Source organism: Phalacrocorax aristotelis, chromosome 21, assembly GCF_949628215.1.
Source record: "Phalacrocorax aristotelis chromosome 21, bGulAri2.1, whole genome shotgun sequence".
In the NCBI taxonomy this organism is placed as follows: domain Eukaryota; kingdom Metazoa; phylum Chordata; class Aves; order Suliformes; family Phalacrocoracidae; genus Phalacrocorax; species Phalacrocorax aristotelis.
The window spans coordinates 2216123-2238851 of record NC_134296.1 but is presented as its reverse complement, the minus strand read 5'-3'; the positions used below and the strand labels follow the sequence as shown (position 1 = coordinate 2238851).

General features: G+C 45.0%; 2 protein-coding genes across 13 annotated transcripts in view; one reads left to right on the top strand and one right to left on the bottom strand.

Annotated features, from left to right (window-relative positions):
• DRAM2 (DNA damage regulated autophagy modulator 2) lies at positions 1-15295 on the bottom strand. 5 transcript variants are annotated; one of them, XM_075115714.1, is made up of 10 exons: positions 15208-15295; positions 13139-13290; positions 11719-11809; positions 8966-9123; positions 8069-8136; positions 7358-7497; positions 4663-4840; positions 1783-1865; positions 760-852; positions 1-344 (listed from the first exon to the last, which is right to left on the bottom strand). In XM_075115714.1, the coding sequence occupies exons 4-10, from the start codon at positions 9094-9096 to the stop codon at positions 237-239; spliced, it is 801 nt and encodes a 266-aa protein (XP_074971815.1). In that variant the 5' UTR covers positions 9097-9123; positions 11719-11809; positions 13139-13290; positions 15208-15295; the 3' UTR covers positions 1-236. The 5 variants fall into 5 exon arrangements, with proteins under 5 accessions (XP_074971815.1, XP_074971817.1, XP_074971816.1 ...); XM_075115716.1 differs by lacking the exon at positions 15208-15295 and adding an exon at positions 14909-15114; XM_075115715.1 differs by lacking the exon at positions 15208-15295 and adding an exon at positions 15098-15113.
• Positions 11901-22729, top strand: part of CEPT1 (choline/ethanolamine phosphotransferase 1) — a 35853-nt gene continuing 25024 nt past the window's right edge. For 2 of the 8 annotated variants that reach the window (XM_075115705.1, XM_075115709.1), the window contains exons 1-4: positions 15182-15266; positions 16926-17327; positions 21081-21228; positions 22229-22370. In XM_075115705.1, the coding sequence (XP_074971806.1) occupies positions 16932-17327; positions 21081-21228; positions 22229-22370 (686 nt within the window). In that variant the 5' untranslated portion in view covers positions 15182-15266; positions 16926-16931. Of the gene's footprint in view, positions 12559-14026; positions 14473-15181; positions 15267-15302; positions 15756-15783; positions 15893-16925; positions 17328-21080; positions 21229-22228; positions 22371-22729 lie in introns of those variants that run through there. The other 6 variants (XM_075115708.1, XM_075115712.1, XM_075115710.1 and 3 more) reach the window with 6 other exon arrangements.

The window sequence follows — 22729 nt, the reverse complement described above, 5'->3', positions numbered from 1 at the left end:
TTTAATAACCTTCATTTAATTCTTTCATGACACTGGCATGTGTAGAAATGTTACAGGCGTGTTTACAATACTGATACCACTTGCATTGCTGTGTGGGTTAATAGCAAAGCCCTTTAGGTCAAGTACAATACAATCGCTTCATAATTTTTTTAATATAAAATAAATGCTTAGAAATATCACCTGTTATTGCTAATAAGTTCCTGAGTTATGCTGAGAACGTGTTCTCTTCACCTTCATTAGATGCTCCCCGCTACCAGCAGTGTCTGCTCCTCAGTCACAAAGCTCTGCGCTGTGTTATAAAGGGTCTGTCCGTGCAAGCTGACAACTGCACGCAGGGAAATTTTCTATATAGGAAAAAGGAAAGCAAATTCAAGTTAGCAGGCTTGTCCCTGTCTCAGCAGGGGCGATTTCAGTGGTTGGTTGCAACACCAAAACGCAGCTCGGCTCCAGAACTATGCGCCTGACTCCCAAGCTGTTCTCTTGGACTGGCTCCATCCTTTGCCTTGCAATCCTACAGCAAACTTCCCTTGCGACGCGACAGATCTGGCAAGCGAAGCTGGTTAAAGCTAGACTGGTGCTGGAAGGTGCGTGTTAACGCAGCAGGGGCAGACCTACTGAGGAGCAGAGGACTGCTTCGTGCTTTTCGTGCCACAGGCCTTCTGGCCCCGACGACTGATAATACAAGGCAGCCCAGCCTGCATCGTGCCAGGCTACGTAGAGCTTGGAGAAGCAGAGCACTGAACGTTAACTTCATTTTACCTGAAAGTCACGGATATAGGTGAGGAAAAAGCTGAGGAAGGAGAATGCCAACGACCACTCCGAGATGGTACTGATGATGTGAGCTGTGTAGCCCTGTGTAATAGTGAGAAGGGGGGTTAAATCAGCATGAAAAGCTCCTTCTAAACCTGCAATGGCACAAAGACGGCTTGCACATACGACATCCCGCATCCACAACTATTTCCTTTGAAGAGTAAAATTTCTGAGCAATCTGGAGTCTCTAAGAATGAAGTGCTGAACTTGGCAGAAGACTGCGAGTGACCAGGAAAACACCTGCTCCACACAGCTGGCATGACCCCACTGGGAATTCAGTATCCATCTGCAAAACCCGAAGGCTCAATCAGAGCTCGGCATGACTCACAGCAAAACCTCTTTGCAAAAGTGAGGTTCAAGGCCATCCCTTGGATGTCAGCAGACTTCCGAGAGGCTCCTTAGGCTTTAAAGCGAGGGGTGGGAATAGCCCCCAAAACCAGCCTGCGTAATACCACATCCCACACGCCTGGAGAGGGTGAGGAGGACCTACGTGCCCTTTCTGCATCCCACCGGGGATCCCTCACTGTCCAGCGCTTCCCACTACAGCGGCAGCTCTATCGCCTCTATCCTTTGGCCTTTTCCTCCTCCTGACTCCACCAGACACCCACCTGTCAGCAGCCAGGAACTCCGCTTCGCCACAACCAGCTGGCATGTGAGATCCATTACTTACAGTTACCGTCTAACAGTGACCGGGAATCGCTGACCAGCACAGACCAGACAGGCTGGTAGCGTGACATCTCATCAGGGCAGCTCGATTACTGCCTGTGACTGAGATTAATTTAAAATAACACTTCAAGCTGCAACTGTTTTGCTTGGAGCAGCAGGTAGCTGTGTACTGGCTCAACTGGTACAGCTCACTTGTGCTCTTCCATCCCAAGTACGCGTATGCAACCGCAGTAAGCGCCCAAATGTATTTGTCACTCAAATAATGCAGCTGCCTTTTGTTCACTGTTTCTCTGCTCAATCACTTACTTTTTCCTGTGGATCCCAGTGCAACTTCTGCACTAGATTCATTCCGTACAGGCCACTGTACAAGACAACCGAGGAAACAAACACTGTAAAGAAATATGTTAAGGAAGATTCAAGACTAAGAATGAGCAACTTGGAAATTTCAGGCTCGACTCTGGTTTGTGTCAAGCTGAGGCTCTGAGGAGATCGCTGTGTGTTTTCCACAAGGTCTCCTCAGGATAATGAGTAGTAATGGTGACACAGACCGCTTCACGTTCCCTTCAACTTGCAGGTTGTTCCAACTGACTAGTTACTGCTGTGTGAAAAGGTTAATTCTAATCTAAATCAATTATCTTTGATCTCTGTATGTTGCATCTTGTCACACCTCCTTGATCACCCTTTGAAAGCCCTTAAACTATGACAAATGTGAATACTTACTCGGCATTTGGGATATTTTTTTTTAGTGGTATTTTCCAGGCTAACAGCGTCTGGACCTCTTTCTCTAATTCCTTTTCAACTTCTCAACCACCTTGAATTGTTGGTATGTGGGTTACAGGTTGGAATACTACATCACTTGCATCAGAGAGGATTATTAGCTTTCCCTCTTAGTTCACTCAAGGCTGGCACAGCAGCCAAGGAAAAACCTCACATGATGATGATTCCTCATTTGATCAGAGACCCGGGTCATTTCTAGAGTGATTGAGATGTCACTTTTTCAACATCTTCCAGAGGGAAGGTATGCTGCATCAGTGCTACTGCCTTTTAAATGAAACTTGGAGCATTATGTTATAGAAGATCTGATTTTTCATAGGATTAAGGTATTAACTTCTTCAGTCGTTACTGAGATTAAACATCAAGAGCTTCCTGATGTGAAAGATTAATTTTGGTGGTGAACAAGGCTGAACTTACTGGCACAAACATGTCTTTGAAAACCCAGACTTCCAAAGGTTATTAAAAAATTGATGTGAGTGGTCCAGGGAGCTCTGGTTACTGATCTGAATGCAAGACATCCAATCCTCCACTAATTAAAATGTACAGCTTTAGTAGCTGTTAGTTACCTGCCTGAGTTACTACTGCAATGGAAAGAATTTAATCATCATGATACAAAAATAACTGGTGCCCATCCTCCCCTCGTTACAGAGCGGGTAATTAACTGCTTTGCTCTTTCTGTGTTGGCAATGCTGCTCTCTCACTCCAGCAGTCGATCGGGAGCATTTTTAGGTTTCCTTCTGTCCTCCAGTACCAGTTGCAACCACTTCACCTACAGCCAGAGACTTCTGCCTGTTACCATCTTTCCCTTATTACATTATGAGCTGTTAATTTAGAAAATACTCTGACAATTTCCCTTTTCTTCCCCTTCCATACCTACGTATGCATATATCATTATTTCCACAGCTGTTTTTACTTCCCTCCAATTTTGGTTAGACCACACTGGTTTAAAAACCATTATAGATTTTTGGGTTTGTGGGTTTTTTGGCAACTGTAAAAGGCTCTTAACTTGCAGCACTTCATATTGTTTCTTTTTTAGTCTTCCCCAATTGTATTTGGCTCCTAGCCGTTCAAAGCTGAATATCTTGTTCTTTGCTAGCACCAAGAATTTCTGTCAGGGACTGCAATTCTCCAAGTCTGGCAGATGACCTTGCTCTGTGCCAAGCCTCCTCAGCAGGTAAGGGTCCTTCTCACTTCGTTATCCATAACCAGACTATCGCTTCTCATCTGACTAGTACAGATTGTATAACCTTGCAGTAGCAGGGATGGGGGCTCAGTGAGATGCTCCATCACTGGGAAACGGGGTGTATTGTTTGGTGTTGGTTTTGGCTGCCAGCCTCAAAATAAATGGAATTGGTGGGGATTAAATTGGTGGACTTGACTCGGCTGCAGAAAGGACAGCATTTTAGCAATGATTTTTGCACTCATGTCTTCGGAATGTAAATTCAAAAGCTGTAGGGTTGTAGTCCTGTCTGACAGAAACCAGAGTCATAATTTTCAAAATACAATGTTTAGGTCCATTGGGGTGAGCAGAGGAACTGCTGTCGTTCAGTTTCGTGATTGTTAAATGATTCTGGACAGGAGAAAGGCCTCTCTTTCTCGGTGGGTTTTCCCGTATTTCTGTAAAACCCACAGCTGCTTCCAGCACTCGGAATTCAAAGTTAAGGGAGATGATGGATTCCAGAGCTGAGGGAAGGCTGTAGGGAATGCTGGTCAGAAACATCTTGTCTTTTGAACTGTAGGATGGGCAGCAGAGGAGATCAGAGGTCAAATATCTCTTCTGACTCCACCTTGGTGATATGACCCAGAATTGTCTCTCTGACAAATGTCAGCACTCTAAACTTGCTCCGGGAGCCAGCTGGCACTGTGCAGCACCACTGCCCATGGTTAGGTTAGTAGTATTTTCTCTTATGCTAGGTTCTGTACTTCTCTTTTAGTTGTATCCAACTATTAAACTTGCTGCAGTGCTCCTGTCACCAGGGAACAGACACTTTTATTTCTTACCTGGCTTTTTCCCCCCATGAAAACCACCCATCTCTTAAGTACGCTTCCCTTTGTCCCCATCTTTCATAATCTACAGTCAGACCTCTTTGTGATAAACTCTTATCTCGCCATTTTCAGTCCCTGGTGTGCAGAAGAAAAGGAGAGGAGAAAGGGTGGTGACCATCTCTCCTACTTTTTTTATTATCCAGTGACTCACTTGTGGGCTTAACCCGATGGCTCCCTTTCTCCTAGAGTTCCCAGCTTGCACTACAGAATATGAACAGATAGCACAATACAAGCTGTACATGGAAAGATGCCAGGCCTTCTGTGGCACAGCCTTTCATATTGGTTGGTTAAATTAACGCCAATGTAAATACCGTCATTTGTGAAGGCTGCTCGATTTTACGGTGACACCAGGCAGCAAAAGGATACTGCTCACAATGCTTGAACAGCACCAGAGTAACATGATCAGGCGAATCCAAAAGATGTCTTTGCTGTGAAGTTCTGGCTGCATCAGGTAGGATAGGACGGTCTGAACCAGCATATAAATGGCCCCTACACCGAATGTCAGGCAGGCTCCAACCACGTGTATGTAGTACAGAATGCATTTCTGGGGAAAGAAAGCACTGCTTGTACAGAACCTGGTCTCGTTTTAAACTCTGAGAACAATTTTCTTCTGTAAACCTTTGGCACTCCACCCACTCAATTGCTTTCTCGCATCCCACCCTAGGCAGTTCTGGAACGTACTAGCACTTAGATTTTTCTTAGAAACCCATACAGAGTTAGTTGGAAGCTAGCACCTGCCAGCCCTCTGTATTGCTGCTTTTGTTAAGTTCTTGTGGCTAAATTACAGGTCACCACTATATCTTAACTACAGGAATTTAAAAGAGCTGTTCTCATTAGCCATAATGGACAGTAATACGGAAGATGGATGAAGGAGTCCTTGCAGCTGGGCAGGTAATGAGTGACAACAGGCTATTGACTGAGCAGGGATCGGTACATCGGTACATCTATAAAAAATAATGCAATACAGGATAAACATATTTCTAGTACCCAAAATGGGATTAAAAATAACGAGGTTTAGCACTTCTCTGAATTGCTCTAGTTTGCATAAGCCTTGTTTGTCAAATTAGTATCTTTGAACACTCAGAGGGAACAAGGTTGAATCCAGCAGTAATACTTCTTAACTTAAAGAACACTATAGGAGAATCAACTGTCAAATAGTAAAAATACTTAAAAATAGAAGTCGTTCCAAGAAAAACAACCCACCTTAAAATTTATGCCCTGAAAAATCCCGTTGTGTTCAGTCCTTTCCCCTCATCCCTGGCTAAGCACAGTACCCAAAGACAGAAGCTAGCAAGTGATATCTTGCCAACTGTGCGATGCAAGGCCTGGCGGCCTCCCTGCCAACTGTGCCGGTGATCTTTCATGCCCTAAAGCATCGGACTGTCTGTGTATTTTACTGAGTAACTATTAAGATCAGGAATTGGAGTCACCTTTTCCTTGCAACCCCCACGTGCACCTTATGTGCACAAACAAATTTGAAGTGCTGCGTCCACAGTACAGTAGAGGTGGGAATTTATCTTTAAACAGTGAATAATCAAGTTGCAAAGGCATGTGCTCCAAAATCATGGGCTGCTCAGTGATGAAGTGTCATCAGACGGAAATCTTTGCCCTATAGGAGAGGAAATCAATAGCCGCAGCTAGAATAAAGCAACAGTACTGCCTGAACAGCGGGAATTAAATCTCGCCTGAAGATGAGCCCTGCGCTATTTCTCCGACTCCCGGCAGTGAGAGCTCTCTGGAGCTCTCGGCGGGATGGCTGTTTCCATCCCCTTTGTTTATCTTTGTATATTTTCACACTTCAGATGCCTTCAGTAACCAGTCGATTCTGGGGGCTTTAGCTCCTTTTGCCTCTCAAGTGGCCCTCAACCAGTCCTCAGCATCATGCGAATGTGCAGGTACATGACTTCCGATTTTTGTCTTGCTCAAGAGTAAACGTTACACAAACTAGTTAACAAGTTAACATGCACCTTCTATATTTTGATTACCTTGAAATCTACAGAAAGTAGGCGTAACCTTTCCTGACCAGTGGTGGAGGGAAATCATGGAGCTGAACAAAGCCTGGAGGCTTTTGCTTGGTGGGTGTGGTAGGGGAGGCTGTGACCCCTGGGTAGAGCTAGGGCTCCAGGAAAAAAGTAAAGAGATTGAGGCATCAAAAAAACCCCTCAAGACCTCAAAATGAGTGCGCTGTGGTTTCTGAGAGAGGGGCTGCTGAAGCACTTGGAGAGCTGCGCTGAGGGAAAAGGAGAAGGGAAAAAGGTGGAGCTTTCCAGCTTTTCCTCTTTGCTTTTCCCTGGCCCTAATCCAGCAGGAGACCAAGGTGACGATGCAGCCTCTAGTGGCTAAAGGCACCGCTACAGATCCCCCAAAAATCCAGCAGGTAATTAATATGATGAGGCTGGCACCTGCACAACTGTCTTGTGCGTAACAGTCACGTAGCACGTGGCCCTGCTGATGGTGTGATATGTGAGAATATCAGATATATTTTTTTGAGGGGGTGGGAAGTATTGGGGAGAAGGAAAAATAGAGACACTGGGATGGAGAAATTAAAAAGCTGGGTAACATTGCATTATTTTCACGAACTGCACAAGTTTGAAGGAAAATATACCTATGCAGGCAGATTTTTCAGGGCTGGACTTCTTGAGGGGTTGGGTGTTTTTGTTGGTTTTACTTCAAGTTGTAACAATTTTTGATGATTTGATACCTGATTCTCCTGAGTCAAAATAAAATATAGTTGTGATCTTTTAACCTGGAACTAGGGCTTTCAGATCTCCTGTAAGGAGATCCAAGATGAGTTTGCTTTCTGCAAAACTTGTGGGGTTTTTAATGTTTTGAAATTTCATGAATGGCTACTCACAAGTCCCAGTGGAAAAAGCAAATAAGTAGTAAGAAATTGTAAACCAAACCTTAATTTTTTTAACAGTTTTCTGTATGGAGTTTGACAAAAGCCAGGTTTGCCCCAAGAAGTTTTGCTTTCAGTAAAATCCCCATTTTATCAGACATCTCAGTAAACAAACGCACACAACTCTGGACAGCTTCAGAACTTTGCGAGCAAAGCACAAACCTGGAAATTTGCAATAATGCAAAGTCCGAAACAGCTCATCAGTCCCAGTATGAGGCCAATCTTATTGAGCTTGATGATCTTGGATTTTTCTGGATTCAAAGCGTGAACTTGTTTGTAACGGACATACATGGTAGCCATACCTGTTAACGAGGAACCCGAATGCAGTAAGATTTTCAGCTGACGAGTAGACTGTCTTTTTTTTTTGACTGGGAAGATGCTGAGTGACAGAGGCAACTATTTAAAATACAAAAACTGTCTTATGGTACACTGAAATAGGAAAGCTGAGAACCTGGAAGCCAAAACTGGAATAATATAATGGTAAATCAATCAACTTATTAGATTTTTCTTATCTCCTTCATTTGAAAGCCATACTAGGTTGTTTTTCTCCCTCTCCATAATCGCAGCACAAGCAAGGTGACTGCCTTAAATTTGCATTTCTAGTTCTTTCACTAGTCTGTTCTTTTTGGTTTTTTTTAAACACAATTTTGGCCTTCTGGAATCGGCAGTTGTCATGCTGACTTTGTGGATAACATCCCTGACATACACTTTCCTCTGAATTGCTTAAGAGAATTAAGATTGATTGCCTAGAATTTAATTTTTGACTGAGAATTATGGGCTGCCTAACGATCTGAATAAGGAAATTAAATTATTTAAAGCTGTGTGTATTCCAGAACTGCCTGCAGCTTGCCAAGGACAGCTTTCTATACTCACCCAAGAAAGCAGAAATATTTAACATGATCCCAAATAAGCATCTTTCAGGTGGTATTGTCCCTGTATCACTGGAAGAGATAAACGGAGTGATAAGTACCTATCTATATTAAAAATACTTGCAACACAACTGTACTTATTTCAGTCTACAAAGGAACCATAAGAAATAGGTTTGTTTAAAAAAAAAAAACAAACAAACCAAACAACAAAGCCAAAACAAACAAAAAAAACCCCCAAACACAACCCCCCCCAAACACTCCACCCAAAACCCCCCTACAACAATAAAAACCCCAAACAAACAAAAAAACCCCACAAACCAAACCAACCAACCGACCAAAACCCCCTACCAGATATTTTCCATCACTCACACTATACTGTGCTAGTTTTAGAGCTGTAGAAATAAGCACGGTAAAGACATGCTTTCCTTAGAACAAGGAATGAACATACTTGATATAACTATTCCTTTTATATTGATCTTGAGTCCATAAAAGGTAAAGAAAGTGTATTAAAGCCAGAAAAATTAAGAACCTAGAAAACTGCAAGACCAAACCTAAGGTCCTACATACAGCCTTGATGCAATGCAGGTAGGAATAGTGACGATTGTGCAGATTTACTGGTGCAACCAAACCTGGTGACAGCAGGACGCTCCGCTCTGAACATTGGGTTGGAGGTGCGCCCCAGCTTTCTTGTTCATCATTATTTTAAGGATACGTTCACAGAGCCACAGCTTAAAGGTTCGACTTTTGCACAGAAATAGACAGCTCTAAATAGCGTTACACACAAATCACTACAAACAGCCAGTAACTTTAGAACTGGAGCTGTTAGGTAAGAACTGCTGTTTGGAGTCGGGAGTGAGAGGCCAGTTCAGTACTACGGTACAGTCGTATGAATGTTACTGACCTGATGTAGGGCACCAAAGGGTCGACGTGGTGTAGGACGATTGCAGTAATGTATGAAAACACGAAAGATGCAGCTGACCAAACAACCAAAGCCACAGGCAAGAAAGAGAGACCTTGCTGAAACCACCACATCTCAGTGCTGGCTTCTAACTCGGAACACTGTGAGGAATCAAATACAAAGGTTTACTAAGATTTCTCAAAGATTTTATTTTCTTGAGGCAAGCTGCTTCAAGTACGGCAATTTGGCGTTGCTCTCAGTCCTGTCCTGCACACCCAACGTGAACATTTGATTTCATGGCATAGAAGCAATCATAAATAAGCAGAAATTACATCTGGAAATGTTAATTTGGAGATTCTTAGAAGGTCATGAGAACAGAAACCAGTAGTGTCACTTTACTACGTGTCTCGGCATTTGTTGCTGCCAGAATAAGGTCAGATGGGTCACTGTGAATAACTGACTCTATTTTCTTCTTACCCTTGTGTCATAACAGCATGTTAGAATTAGTGAGGCTGACAGAGAACGTGTCCCCGTGCTGACAGTTTAACTGATAGTGGCTGCTGGGAAGCCTCTAACTTCCATTAACAATCAACTGGGCAGACGTGGAAAAAATTACCTAAAATCACTTTAATATCTGCACTCATTTACTACCTGTCATGCTGTGTGACTCAACATCTGTTATAAGCATCACTTAAATAAGCTCACAGATATCAATGAGCAAGAGCTGAGTGCTACCAGCTGCAACCTTCAAGCTCAAGGGCTACTTTTTCCTGGTGGCTGTAGAGCAGCTACCATGGCTGTACAGGTGGGAGGAAAAGGTCCGGTTACAGCGGAGCAGAATGGCTCACTCCATACTCATACAATCCGGTCCCAGCCCAACAGCAAATCTGTGCCTCCTCCTCCAGCTCTCCAAGAGCAACAATGTGCACCTGTGTCACCCTGGTGAGCTCACACAGAAAAAACTAACTCCTCTCTACTCCACTTAAATATGAGGAAAAACCCCTTCCCTGTGCGGGTGCCAGAGCAGGGGCACGGGCTGCCCAGAGAGGCTGTGGGGTCCCTTCCCTAGAGACATTCACCCCCCACCTGGACACGGCCCTGTGCCCCTGCTCTGGGGGTGCCTGCTCACGCAGGGGGTGGGACGGGATGAGCTCCAAAGGGTCCTTCCAACCCCTGCCATTCTGGGATTCTGTGTAATTTTCTATTGGCTTCAAATACAAAGTTAAGCAGGGCTTATTTCAGAATCCCAGAATGGCTGGGGTGGGAAGGGACCTCTGGAGGTCATCTTGTCCAAACCCCTACTCAAGCAGGGCCATGCAGAGCCAGTTGTGCCAGATGGCTCTTGAGTACCTCCCAAGGATGGAGATGCTACAATCTCTCTGGGCAACCTGTGCCAGTGCTCCATCACCCTCACAGTATAAAAAGTGCTTTCTTATGTTCAGTCAGAGCCTCCTGCATTTCAGAGTCTGCCTGCTGCCTCTGGGCCTAGCACTGGTCCCCAGTGAAGGAGCCTGGCTCCATCCTCTTTGCACCCTCCCTTCAGGCAGGGAGACCAGATCCCACCCGAGCCTTCTCTTCCCTAGGCTATACCTGTCCCTCTGCCTTATGCCATTTGACCGATGCTGTTCTCTTAAAGTTCACACTGGTGAGAAAAGTACAGAAAGTGTTTAAGCATAGTTGAAACTGGAGACTGTAAATGGAATATGAAACAGGGCAAAGGTGAAGAGTAAATAATAAAGAGTACAGGTCCAAGGGCATCCAGGCAAAGATCAAACAGTACGGGAGAAACACAAAATAATGTTGAGGCAAAATAGGAAGGAGCGCAGTGCTGAGGTTTTAGGAGGCGGGCATTGCCTGGAGTGTGAGACTGAAAGAAAGGAGAAAGAGAAACGGAAGACAGATAGGAAGCCCCACAATAAGAAAGTTTCATGGGAGGAAAAAAGAAGCTGAAACAAAAGCTGGTGAATCTCGCAACAGATCAGAGCTGTTCAACTCCTTTGCATCTCTTCTGATGTGGACTTACTGCGCACAGCATGTACTTGGTCACAGCAGAGCTCAGTCATGCCCTTCTGCTGACCTTTGCCAGCACGCCTGTCTAGGAGTGTTCACGGAAAGCCAGGCTGATAGAATCATCACATAATGCATAACAATGCATAATGAGAATTGCTCATTTACCACAAACTGGTGACTTGTGTTTGTGCTGCTTTTAAGCCTAGAATGTTAGTGGTTGAGAGAAGAGCAAATGAGCTCTGGCATCCTCCTGGGAGGTAACAAAAGTCAACTCAGCCAGCTGATAACCCTTGAAAAGAATGTACAATTATGTCCTCATAAAGGTTCAGCTGCTTGTGAGGAAGATGTCAGGCAGCAGCTGATAACAGAAGTAGTGAAGAATGGAGATAGAATTAAAGTTGCTCGCTTTCTTTCCCTTAAGCTTTCATTCTTAAGCTAAGTCTAACATTTACCCTCTAATGTTGACTTTCATTTTAAGACTGTAATGCAGTAAAAATAGTAATGAATATAATATCCCAATGCCATCTCTTGTATGAGTAAATTGGGAATTTCAAAGAGAAATGCATATTTTGCGTGGCACTCTCTGTTATAGATGTTATGTGCCTGGGCATGTAATTCAAAACTTCAATCAGTCTGGTGCTTGGAGATCACTTTTCCTTTAGCATTTAAATGCTAATAGTGCCTCAGTTTTATTTCTGAGCTAATAGATTTTTGCCTGAAAACAAACCAAATGATACGCCACATACCTGGGAACAAGATCATCAGAAGAAACGTCACCTCAAGGGGAATCCAAAGTCATCTTTCCAGTGAAGTTCCACATTTGCTTCATTTTTTTTTCTAAATTGTTGAGATATAAAGGAAAATAATCAAGATGTGAGGTACATCTATACCTCTTACCCCGTATTATTTATTCTCCTTCTTAGCATCTTCTGTTAGTCGTTGCTGCTGACTGGACGTTGGACTAGACGGACTGTTGGCCTGACACAGTATGTTTTTCCTATGTTCCAAGAGGTTTAAGGAGTGAAGCTTGTGTACAGTGGGACGGTAGAAATACAGGAAAACGGGTGTTTCAGACTTTTTGATTTATAGGACTTGTCTACAGAAAGTTTTAACTTGAAGTGAGAAGCTTTGAAGGAAAAAAAATGAATGCAAATGTTTTAATGCAATTAAAACCAGTGCCTACAATCCCTGCTTTCACGTAAGGAAAAGGACAGAACATGGAGCCTTCCTGTTTCACTGTGGACGGGCATCGCAGCGTGGTGCTGGTGCTGCGCTAAATACGTGGCAGGATAGGTGCTGAAGCAACCTGAATTTAATCAGACATCCCACAACTCTGAGCAGCTGCCGTTTGCACACACTGGAGAGGAGATACTGTGCTGTGATCCCCTTCGCTGGCGATATTCATCGGCTCGCACAGACATTTGCAACGTTTGGGTGCCGGTCAGACGCAGCTTTGGGGTCCCACTGCCATGTGGGTGAGGCGGGAGTGAAGCTATGGGGGACAAGGCTCACAGACAACACAGATTCTCCACCTGTTGGGAGCATTTGTGTGCATATGCAGATTCATTTACCTGGACTAAGGCAAGGTAAGTAAAGCAGAACAGCTATTCCAGATTTCCCCCCTGGATATTGCTCTTATTACATAATAAATGCATCTGCGCAGGCAGCTCATCTGCAACATCTGCTCCAGAGAAGCCCTCGATCAGCCTAGACTGGGCATCTCTGCAACCTGTGCTGGCGCTTGGCCCAAAGCTAAAGCCGGGACACAAATTATGGTTGTTTCCCTGTGGTCAGGCATAAAAAGCAGTGCAGCAGCTTCAGCTGCAACCGGAGAGCTCTGGTGAGGCTGTGAATATAGCTGCAGGCTGGGACATCCCAACAGCACAGGAATTAGAGCTGGTTTGGGCTCTGTCAGAAAACTGCAGCTCTGGTCCTCTTACTTTCACAGACCCCTGACAAACTCTCCTTATGGTTAAAACTGTTTTGTATCATTTTTCCCCGCTAAATTCTCTTTCTTAGCTCTGTCAGGATCTTCCCTGAATTTTTATAATCTTCCTTCCTGTTTACACTTTTTCAGTGAAATCAAGTCCTTTTTCACTGTTATGTGGGCAGTCTGTACATACGAGAGGCTTTGTTCCGAGCAAAGCGCTGTGTAACACTGTGTACCTGAGGCGGTCCGAGCTTTGCACTGCTGCAGATGCGCTGCCGGCTCACAGGGCTCTGACCGTGGAGTGTCTGGGCAAGCACAGGCACATAACGAGGCACCCCAAGTCACTGGAAGGCAGCATGGAATTGCCTCATTTGCCAGCTGGAAGGTCCTGAAATAAATTAACACCTCATCCTATCCTATTGTTTTCAATGCTGAGAAAAAAAACAGACTCAACCTCCTTGTTTTTTCACAAGGTCCTTTGCCAGCTGATGACATAATGGCAATGCCGAGCCTCTCTTTTCAATATAACTATGATTTTCTTAAACATTTATCCTGATCTGTAGGCACTTTTGTGTCCTAAGGGGGTTTTTAAGTCCCAGATTGAGTATCACAGATCTTTCCTGCAATAAGCTTTATCAAAACATTGTCAAGCACAAGTCAAGGAAGTGTTTCAAAAGCAAATGAGATTTTAACCATCTCTGAGGTTTGTCTTTAAATGCAGGAAGTGTGCAGTAGCAGTCTGCAGGTACTTTAGCATGCGAAACAGAAACTGCAAATGAAAATCAAAGGTGGCCACGACCATTAATGGCAGAAAGTTAACGTTATCTAGAATGCTAATGCTGAAAAGATGGTTGAAAGTACGTGAGGTTTTCCAAATTCTAAATTAACGCTGATACCGATTGTCAACCTGCCTCTTCCCTGCTCCCTCAGCGAGAGAGGCAGAGATAAAGCCGTACTAAGGGATGCTCCTCCTCCTCGCCAGCAAAACACTCCAACAGATACTGTGTTGAAGGAAGAAAGACAAAGCAATTCGCTGCGTGCATTCCTAAGTAAACAGGAAGGTTGGATGGGGATGAGTCAGAAAGGGACTGAACACGTTCATTTGCGCAACTTATTGTCAGGGTCAAACTGATAACAACGGTTAAAGGTTGTGAATCCTCAAAGGACTAGCAGTAAGAAAGTAGAAAATGTGTCACCTTTGTTGTTCCCACTGCAAGGTAAAGGATGGATGACTCATTTTGAGTATTTTCTCGGTACAGACACCAAAAAAGTTGCTATTAAATCTTTTGGATACGGGGGTCAGCTTCCAGAGAGTTGAGGCAGGACCTTTATGCCCTCGCTGAGCTGCTGTTACCCAGCTGGGGAAGCAGCAGAATGGCACAGCACCAAACCAAACAGGGCCAGGCACCAGATACCATGACATAAGGACGTACCAACACCTGTTTTAGAAATGTGGCACACCATGACACCAGCCTGTCGCTACAGCTGACTGAGGAGCTCAGTGTCCGGGATGAATGCACGCTACCTGTCAGTCTAACCTGTCTAACCAGAGAAAAGCAGCTAAAAATACGTGAGTACTCGAAGCAGAGCATGGGACACAGTTTCCCACTTCACGGCTGGGGAGTCGAAGCTACTGCAGGGTCGCAGTCACGGAGAGGGTCCGGAGGCGCCCGGTGTGTTGGGGGCAGCTCAGGGCGGTCAGAGGCAGGGAGAAGGGACCAGGATAGAGGGAAGGTTTAGAGGGGCAGGAAGAAAGGGCAGATGGAGGGGAAATGGGGAGCCCTGGGGGTAAGGGGCCTGGGTGCGGGGAGGTGAGAGGGCTGAGGGGCTCGATGGGGTCCCTGGGGTGGGGAGGTCACTGGGAGCGATGGGGGTCCACGGGGGATGGCAGTCGGGGGTCACTGCAGCCGCAGGGAGAGTGATGGGGAGTCACTAGGGTTGACGGGTGATACGGGGAGGGGGTGACCGGGCTGGCGGGGCAGCTGTTAAGGAATGGAGGGGGGCACCTGAGGGAAGTGGGGGTCTCCAGGGGCGCTGGGGGCTCCCAGGGCGGGCGGCGGGTGGTTCGGGGCGGCAGGGACTGTCAGCGAGGAGTCCTGGGGACACCGGAGGGTCCCTGAGGGGGCGAAGGGAGACCCGGGGAGACGAGTGGACGCCGCGCGCGGTGACTCCCCCTCCCCGCACCCTCCCTTTACCTCCGCCGCTCCCGCGCCGTCCCCGCCGCGGCCTCGCGCCGCCCCTCCCCGTCCCGTCCCGTCCCGTCCCGCCCCGCCCCGCCCCCGGCGCGCGCCCCTACCCCGCCCACCTCCTTTCCGGCCGTCGCAAAAGGGGCGTAAAAGCGTAGTCCGGTGCGGTGAGACTGAGGTAAATGGGTGGTGGGTGGGCGATGCGGGAGCGGGGATGGGTCTTTCGGCTCTCCGCGGGCGGGTGTGGGGGTCCTGGGGGAGAGGGGCGCTGTGGCGGCGGCGGTGGTTCCCTGAGATGGGGCCTGGGCCTACGCTGGGGCTGGGTGTTCCCGCTCGGCCTGGGTGCGGGTGGGCCCCGGGGGCTGCGTCCGCTGGGGGTGAGGCGGCTGGTCGGGCCCAGAGGTGCCCTTGTACCCCCTGCCCTCCCGGGGTGTTTGCCGGCCAGTGGCCAGGCCCGGGTGAAAGTCCTGCGGAAGCCGGGCAGTGCGGGGTTGTTTGCTTTGGAGGACGAGGCCGTCTTTGGTTGTTGTCTCTCTTCGGGGGGAGCGGCCCTTCAGGAAGAGAGGAAAGTGTAGGTTTTCTGCACTGGAACTAATTTTCTGGTCATCCAGGACACCACCCACAGGGGCCTCCTAGGTGACTAAGTCTGATTTCCTGATAAACGCGTGTAAGTCTGCCTGCTTCCAAACTTATCAAGTTCCTGCACTAGCAGGGCCCTGTCTGCTTGCTTTCTCCTCTCCTCCCACTGACAGGGCTTTCTGAGGCTGGCTGTTTGCTGTTGGAAATTGCCTTGATTAAGCAGTGGTGAGTTGAAATGAGAGCACTTGTTCCTGTGCCAGTATCGACCTTTGATTTACACAGCTTGTTTTTCCTGGACTGTGCGTTGATGATGGCTGTCATCTTTCTCTCTCTAACTTTATTCTGCTAGACTTCACAGCTAGGTTTTTTTCTTTTATCTGGATAGCTCTGGAGGATAAATAGCAAACTTCTCTTTTTTTGTTTCCTTTCTCTGCTGCTTTTCCTTTAGTTTGTGTGGAGAGTTACCTGTTTCTGGTCACCTGCCTTCAAGGGAGATGGAACATTGTGAGGGTTCTTGTTTGCGCTTGAAACGCTGTTGCTGACCCTGCGTTTTCTTTTCACAGCTGCCTCATGCTGGTGTCTGTAGGCTGTCTTTGACCAGCTAAATCTCTCTAGCTCCTGCATATTTCTTGCATATCTTTAAAAGTTGACTAGATGATGAGCTTTCACCTGAACTGGGTTAAATTTGGAGAAGAAAAAAAGCCACAGCAAAACTGAAATAAGGGCCAGCGATCTGAAAAAATCTGATCTGAAAAAAATGCTTATAACCGCATTTGGCTTCACCAAAGAAACAAAGCTTCTTCAAACCAGCTAAACTAAGCCCACCACAAATACAGGGAAATCTTTAGTGCCATCAATTGATAAGCTAAAGTGCTGTACATCTGTTACATACGCCTGTGAGGGGGATGCGAGGGGACTGATGGTGCCTTGGTCTGTAACATAAGTCTGTGGCATGGTGCAAGTTTCTACTGCTGCTGAAACTTAGGCTGGTGGCTGCAGGATATTTGCTTCAGTAAGCAGCAAGGAAAGTCAACAAGTGCAACTTTTCATTTTATGACCACATTGAGAGTGCTTGTTTCCTGTCTTCTCCTTAGCAATTCTCCAAATACCATTTTTTCTAAGGGAAAACTCAAAATCTTCTTGGTTTGCTGACGGCAAATTAAAAGCTCCATAGAGTGGCACCTAGAAACTTTTGATATCTTAAATAATCTCATTTGTGCTCTTCACCTTCAGTATGTCTCAACCCTTTATGTTGCAGGATCTTATGATTCTCCGTAACAGCTGCTACCTGCCAAATAAAAATTCTGAAGCTGCCCAATCCATGAGTGGGCATCGAAACATAAAGAGGCGATGTGGGGAGTCGCACCTGGAATCCCCCACGGGCTGTGGTCACGGTCCTGCCGCTGGATGCGTGTTAAGCAAGCTAGTTCAGTTGCCTACACCCCCCTTGTCAAAGCACCAGCTGAAACGGTTAGAAGAACACAAATATCAGAGTGCCGGACGATCCCTGCTTGAACCCCTAATGCAAGGATACTGGGAGTGGTTGGTTGGAAGAGTTCCAGCCTGGATTGCCCCGAATCTGATCACCATCGTTGGACTGTTAATAAATATATTTACAACTCTGCTATTAGTATATTACTGCCCAACAGCTACAGAACAGGTAAGTTGTGGATCTCTGGCAATCTGGTTGTAGTTACTGTCATCCAGTGGCAGCTGGCACTGTTCTCTGGTGGGTTTATGTCTGTGTGGAGAACTGTTTCATGTTGAGCAGCCCACAGTTCTCATATGTTTAAGCTAATCTCTATAAATGGTTGTAATGTGTGCCTCTGAGGGTTTGCACACAAACAGAGCACGTGTGGATTCTGGGGTTAGCATGCTGCTTGCTGAATGGTTCCTCTGGTCAGCATGCACTGTATGAAATGGGGTTTAGAACCAAAATAGCTGTTCTGGTAGCAGCTGTGAAGGACCTGCTGCATGAAAGCTGCATCCCTGCAAGGCCTGAGTGCATGTGCAGACAGTTAAGAGATGGATTTGCAGCTGTCTTGCATGGTACGTGGGGTTTTTGCCTGTTTTCTTTCTCTGCTTGTGACTGAACTAGTCACCTTCAGCTTTCTGATCTAGAGTTAAAACACACGAAGAAGCGTAAGGTAACTCGATTGGCAGCGAGCTGAGTCTGCCTGCGAGCCCGGCTAGAGTTGCAACACAGCGAGGAACCTGAGCTCAGACAAGAGACTGAGCTCCAAAGCGGTGCAGCTTGGGAGATCAAGGCTGGCTGGTGTGACTAAACCCAGCTTACTGAGCTACAGGAACACCTTTCTTCACCCCACGCTGGCCCTGGCAGTTTGTGTTACTGGGCAGCTCAGGTCAGGACCTTTGGTACAGTGCGTGATGAGCTGTGGGAACACAAAGCCCTCATCTTGAGCAGCGTGCTGCCTAAGTAGTCTGTGCTGTGTGAAGGCTGGATAAAAGTCAGTAGTTTTGTTCTTTGTTCTGAATGTGCTAAAAGCTCCTGACCTGTTCTCAGGAGAATTGTCTTAACTACCTTAATTCCTGGTTTCAGGGGTACAAGAGTCTTTACATGGCATTTCAAGTTACTAGTTTCCAAGACGTTTCTCTGTCGCTGGAGTTGCCTCATAAGGCAGTTGAAGACTTAGTTTTTGTGCACTGGAAAAGTTTTGTCACTTGAACGTTGACTCTTAAATGCTGCTCATATCTATAAGCACTGAAAAAGGGAATCATTTGGTACAGAAAATGAATAGCTGGAGACTTTCTCCTGAGTTCTAGCTTTTAAAATGTCTGAACTCCTTCATAAGCAAGTCTCCCAGCCTCAATTGGGAGAATGCTTTGTAGTCAAGCGGCATCACTTTGTTTCCATCCAGACTCTAAAAAGCCCCTGTAGCACAATGAACGTTGTGCATCCCTCTTCTACATACGACTTAGTAAAGGGATGTTTGCCTCTTTTAGAGATCTGTTGAAACAGTTTTCACAGCAACTCATGGAATTTGGCAGGTGTAAGGTAAAAAATGAATGTTAAGTTTGAGTAGTGAATACTTAGAGCAGCTCCTTCCTTCTTTGGGCTACGACATTGCCACGTCACTTGGTTTTAATTTGCCGCTTGCTCCCAGAGCAGTACTGCGTGGGGGCTGAGGCTCTGAAATCCAGTTGGATAGAGAGACTTCAACCTGTCTGTATTTCAGGAACTCGGCAGCTAGTATAGGCCACTGCACCAAAGCGTAATTTAAAACTTAGAACAGTTGTATTTTGGTTGGTCATTAAACTGAAGTACACACTAAGCTACACTCTGAAAGTCAAAGTGTTAGCTGTGGTCTGCTGTATTCAAATGCTCTTCCGTGTTTAACAGTTTGAGAGTTACTTTGTGCAAAGTGAATGAGATCTGTCTTCTCGCTTCAGCTCAAAAAATAACTTTCTGCTGAGGCAGCTTTCGGGCTGATCTGATTTGCCATATGGCACCGCAGCCCCGTGTGCTGGCACGACAAGGGGGATGCCATCTCGGTGGTGGAGCTGTAAGCTTGTACTTTTTTAAGTGTCAGGTAGCTGTCTGGGGAAGAAAATGGGGCTTTGCAATTCCAGGAACAGATTTTTTTTTTTTTTTTTTCTTGAAAGCACTATTGCTTTCAGATGTAAATTGCCTCTTCCTCGTAGCTCAGTTTTGTTTTTTTTTTTTTTAAAAGCGACTTCTCTCTTCCTGTTGATGAAAGGTGTAGCCAAGGGGGTGTAGCTATTCCTTACAGCCTCCAAATGAAAATGAGGTACGAATAGTTCTACTGCTCACGTAGCTGGGGAGATCCCAGCTAGCAATGGAACAATATGTGAGGGTTTTTTTGTTGTTTTGTTTTGTTATTTTTAAAAAAGATTGTTTTAAAACCAAAAATCCCTGGATAAGAGAGGGCGCTGTGAAATCTTATGCAGATATAAAGAATATCTAGGTGGAAACATCTATACTGGGTAATGAAAGTAACGTTTAAGAAAAAAAGAGCCAGCAGTCTGGTTTGGTTGGTTTTTGGTTTTGTTTGTTTTTGTTTTTTAAGTTTATAAAGGAAAAATCTCATGATGCACAATGTTTAAGTTATCTTTTGGTATAAAATCAATCCACAAGAAGTAGAAATATCATCACAGTATGGAACTCTGTAGCATCACAACCATGTCTAAATGTGATCCTCTGCTTTTGGGTGACACATTTCCCCCTTACCTCTCCTCGTGTGATGGTTTGTATAGCCGCGCTGCTAAAAGCAGAGCATGGTGCCAGCTTTTGAGGCAGAATGAACCGCTTTAGTAAAATGCAGTAGCAGGAGCAATGCAAGCTGTAGAAAGAATATATTTAAGTTGATGTGCTACAAATGAGTCACGGTTGGGTAGACCAGAAGAAGCTGGGCCCCAGAGCTTTATGAGAGGCAAGTCAGCTCGATTAAGCTACTTAGCTGTGTTTGGACTTCATTGGAGTGGTCTGTAAAATAGAGCTGCTCGTAAATGCTCGCTTTTATAAAGCGTGTCAAATGTGAAGATTGCAAAATATCCAATAATGTCTGTTTTATGGGTGTGTAAACTGAGACAGACTAATGGCAACCCTCTGGCTTTCGTGGTAATAAATGGTTTATGCTTCAAGTACTGAAAAAATCTTGAATTATAGTCTTTGGTCTAGCAGAGTTTTGGTATCACTTGTATTTCTGTAGAAATAAATTGCTGTACAGGATGTGAATGTTAAGGGTTATTTGCATAGCATGGGCAACGGACATAGCTGCTGTTACCTAGTCATAGAAAAAACAGTTGTTGTTGGAGGTGCTGTACTGCGGAGCACTGAAGCCATGCAAATCTCAGAAAATGTAATAGCTGAACTTGAACTCTAAAAGTTTGAGCCCTTTGCAGTGACACAGTTCCCAAATGCCGCTGCAGCCTGGTAATGCCACTGCCCTGTACTTGGCAGTGTTTTAGCACCTGACACCTCACTGAGGTCTTGTGAAGATGAGCTCAGTGTTTGTGACGCAGTTGCACGTTTTGGGGGCTAAGAAAGTTTTCTGTTTTCTAAATCACTCAGACAACTTGCATGTACCCCTCCAGGAAAGAGAAGCAAGACAAGAGCTTAATTATGCACCACTTTGCAGATGTAGTACTATAATTTTTTTCAGCTGTGCAGTGCAGCTCGCTGCCTTAGAAAGTGTGCTGGACCTCTTAATCTAAGCTTCTAATTCTTGTCACTGTTTTACTTACCTTTCACATGTCATAGCCCTCTCTGCCTATCCCTGCAAGGACAAGCTACTGGAAAGTCCATGAATGTGACGAGGAAGTGTGTGCAAATGGAAAAGTACTGTATGAGAGTTTAAGATAGTTCAACTTCAGCCTTTTTTTTTAAAGCTTAAAAAAAATATCTTTTACTCTCACTGACTTTCTTCCTTAGGCACCTCCCTGGGCATACATTGCTTGTGCATGTGGCCTTTTCATCTACCAGTCTCTGGATGCTATAGATGGCAAACAAGCAAGAAGGACAAATAGCAGTACTCCGTTAGGAGAACTTTTTGATCATGGCTGTGATTCACTTTCTACAGGTATTGTCATTTTTAATTGAAGTATGAGGATTAAATGACTCTATTTCAGGGATCAAATCTGGAATACAAAAAAATGCTTCTTTACTGAAGAGGAGGACAACTGATACTGCTGAATGCATAGCTGTTCAGTCACCCTTCTTTCCATAGACAGTACTAGTACTCTTGACCAGCTGATTGCCTTCTCTTGTATCACACTGAAAAAAAGAAATGAAGCATATGACTAATTCAGCCTGAGCCAGCAGTCTTCTGTGTATGCTTTATCAGAGTCTTGGGTGTAAAAAATTCTGTAAGAAGCTGTCAAAATGCCCTTCTATATTATTTTAGATCGAATTTACATAGAGCGATTGCAAGACAGGTATGAAGCCTAAACAATGGGACAGTAGAAGGCTGAGTTTAAGATTAGAATCAGCAAAGTCAGTTCCTTTCTAGGTAGGTGGAGTTCACTGAGCCAGCCTGAAGTTTAACCCCACTGCAAAAGAATGATCCGATGCTTTTGGCTGTTTACATTCTAAAGCTCTTATGCTTTAAATTTTTACAACTACTTTATCAAAGTTGTGTATTTAAAGGGGGGGAAGCATGAATCTTGAATGACAGACCTTGGGTTTTCTTAATGGTGTATTAAAAATTTAGGAAATGCGGGGGAGAAATATGTCCAGCAAATCCTGGGTACATGAGAACCCCAAAACTCTGGGTGCAGGCTGCAATTGCGTAAATCGCTCAAGTCCCTTGATGTCTAGTCCCATTAAGTTCAATAAAAATGTAGGAGACTAAGAAACCCTCAATATTGAGGACTTCTGATAACTGATATGAATTTAAATATACATTTTTACAGTCTACTTTTTTAAAACGGAAGTGTTAATGTCTTATGTGAAATAAAACACATCGGGCTACCTTTACGCTGTCTCCCCTCTGTGTCCCTTTGTTAAATTTGTTTCTAGTAAGGATCTTTACACACATACACACTTTATCTTTTTACTATGTGACTGATTTTCTTCTGCAGTCTTTGTGGTTTTGGGAACTTGTATTGCTGTGCAGCTGGGAACGAACCCTGACTGGATGTTCTTTTGTTGTTTTGCTGGAACGTTCATGTTTTACTGCGCACATTGGCAGACATACGTCTCTGGAACGTTGCGCTTTGGCATGTAAGTACCTTGGCTGAAAATAAACCTGAAAGCTAGGCTGCTTTCCTGTCTAGTTGCACTTTATGTGACTGTATTCAGATACTTAGAATGGTAGTAAATTGTTTATATTAATCTATAGACACCTTAAACTTGTGGCAGCTATTACTTATTGGATCTGCAATTAATACTGGATGTTACTTGGCTTGTTTCAGGAGTGTTAAAATATCCTTTTGTCATATTGGTTAATTAGGAGTTTCTGATGTGATTTTAAACCAAAATAAATAAGGGAAAGTACCTGGTGTTTCATCCCCAAGAATGGAGTGCTGCTGTCAGATGATGGCAGTCTGGCTTTAGTATTCAATTAACGACCTATCTCTTCA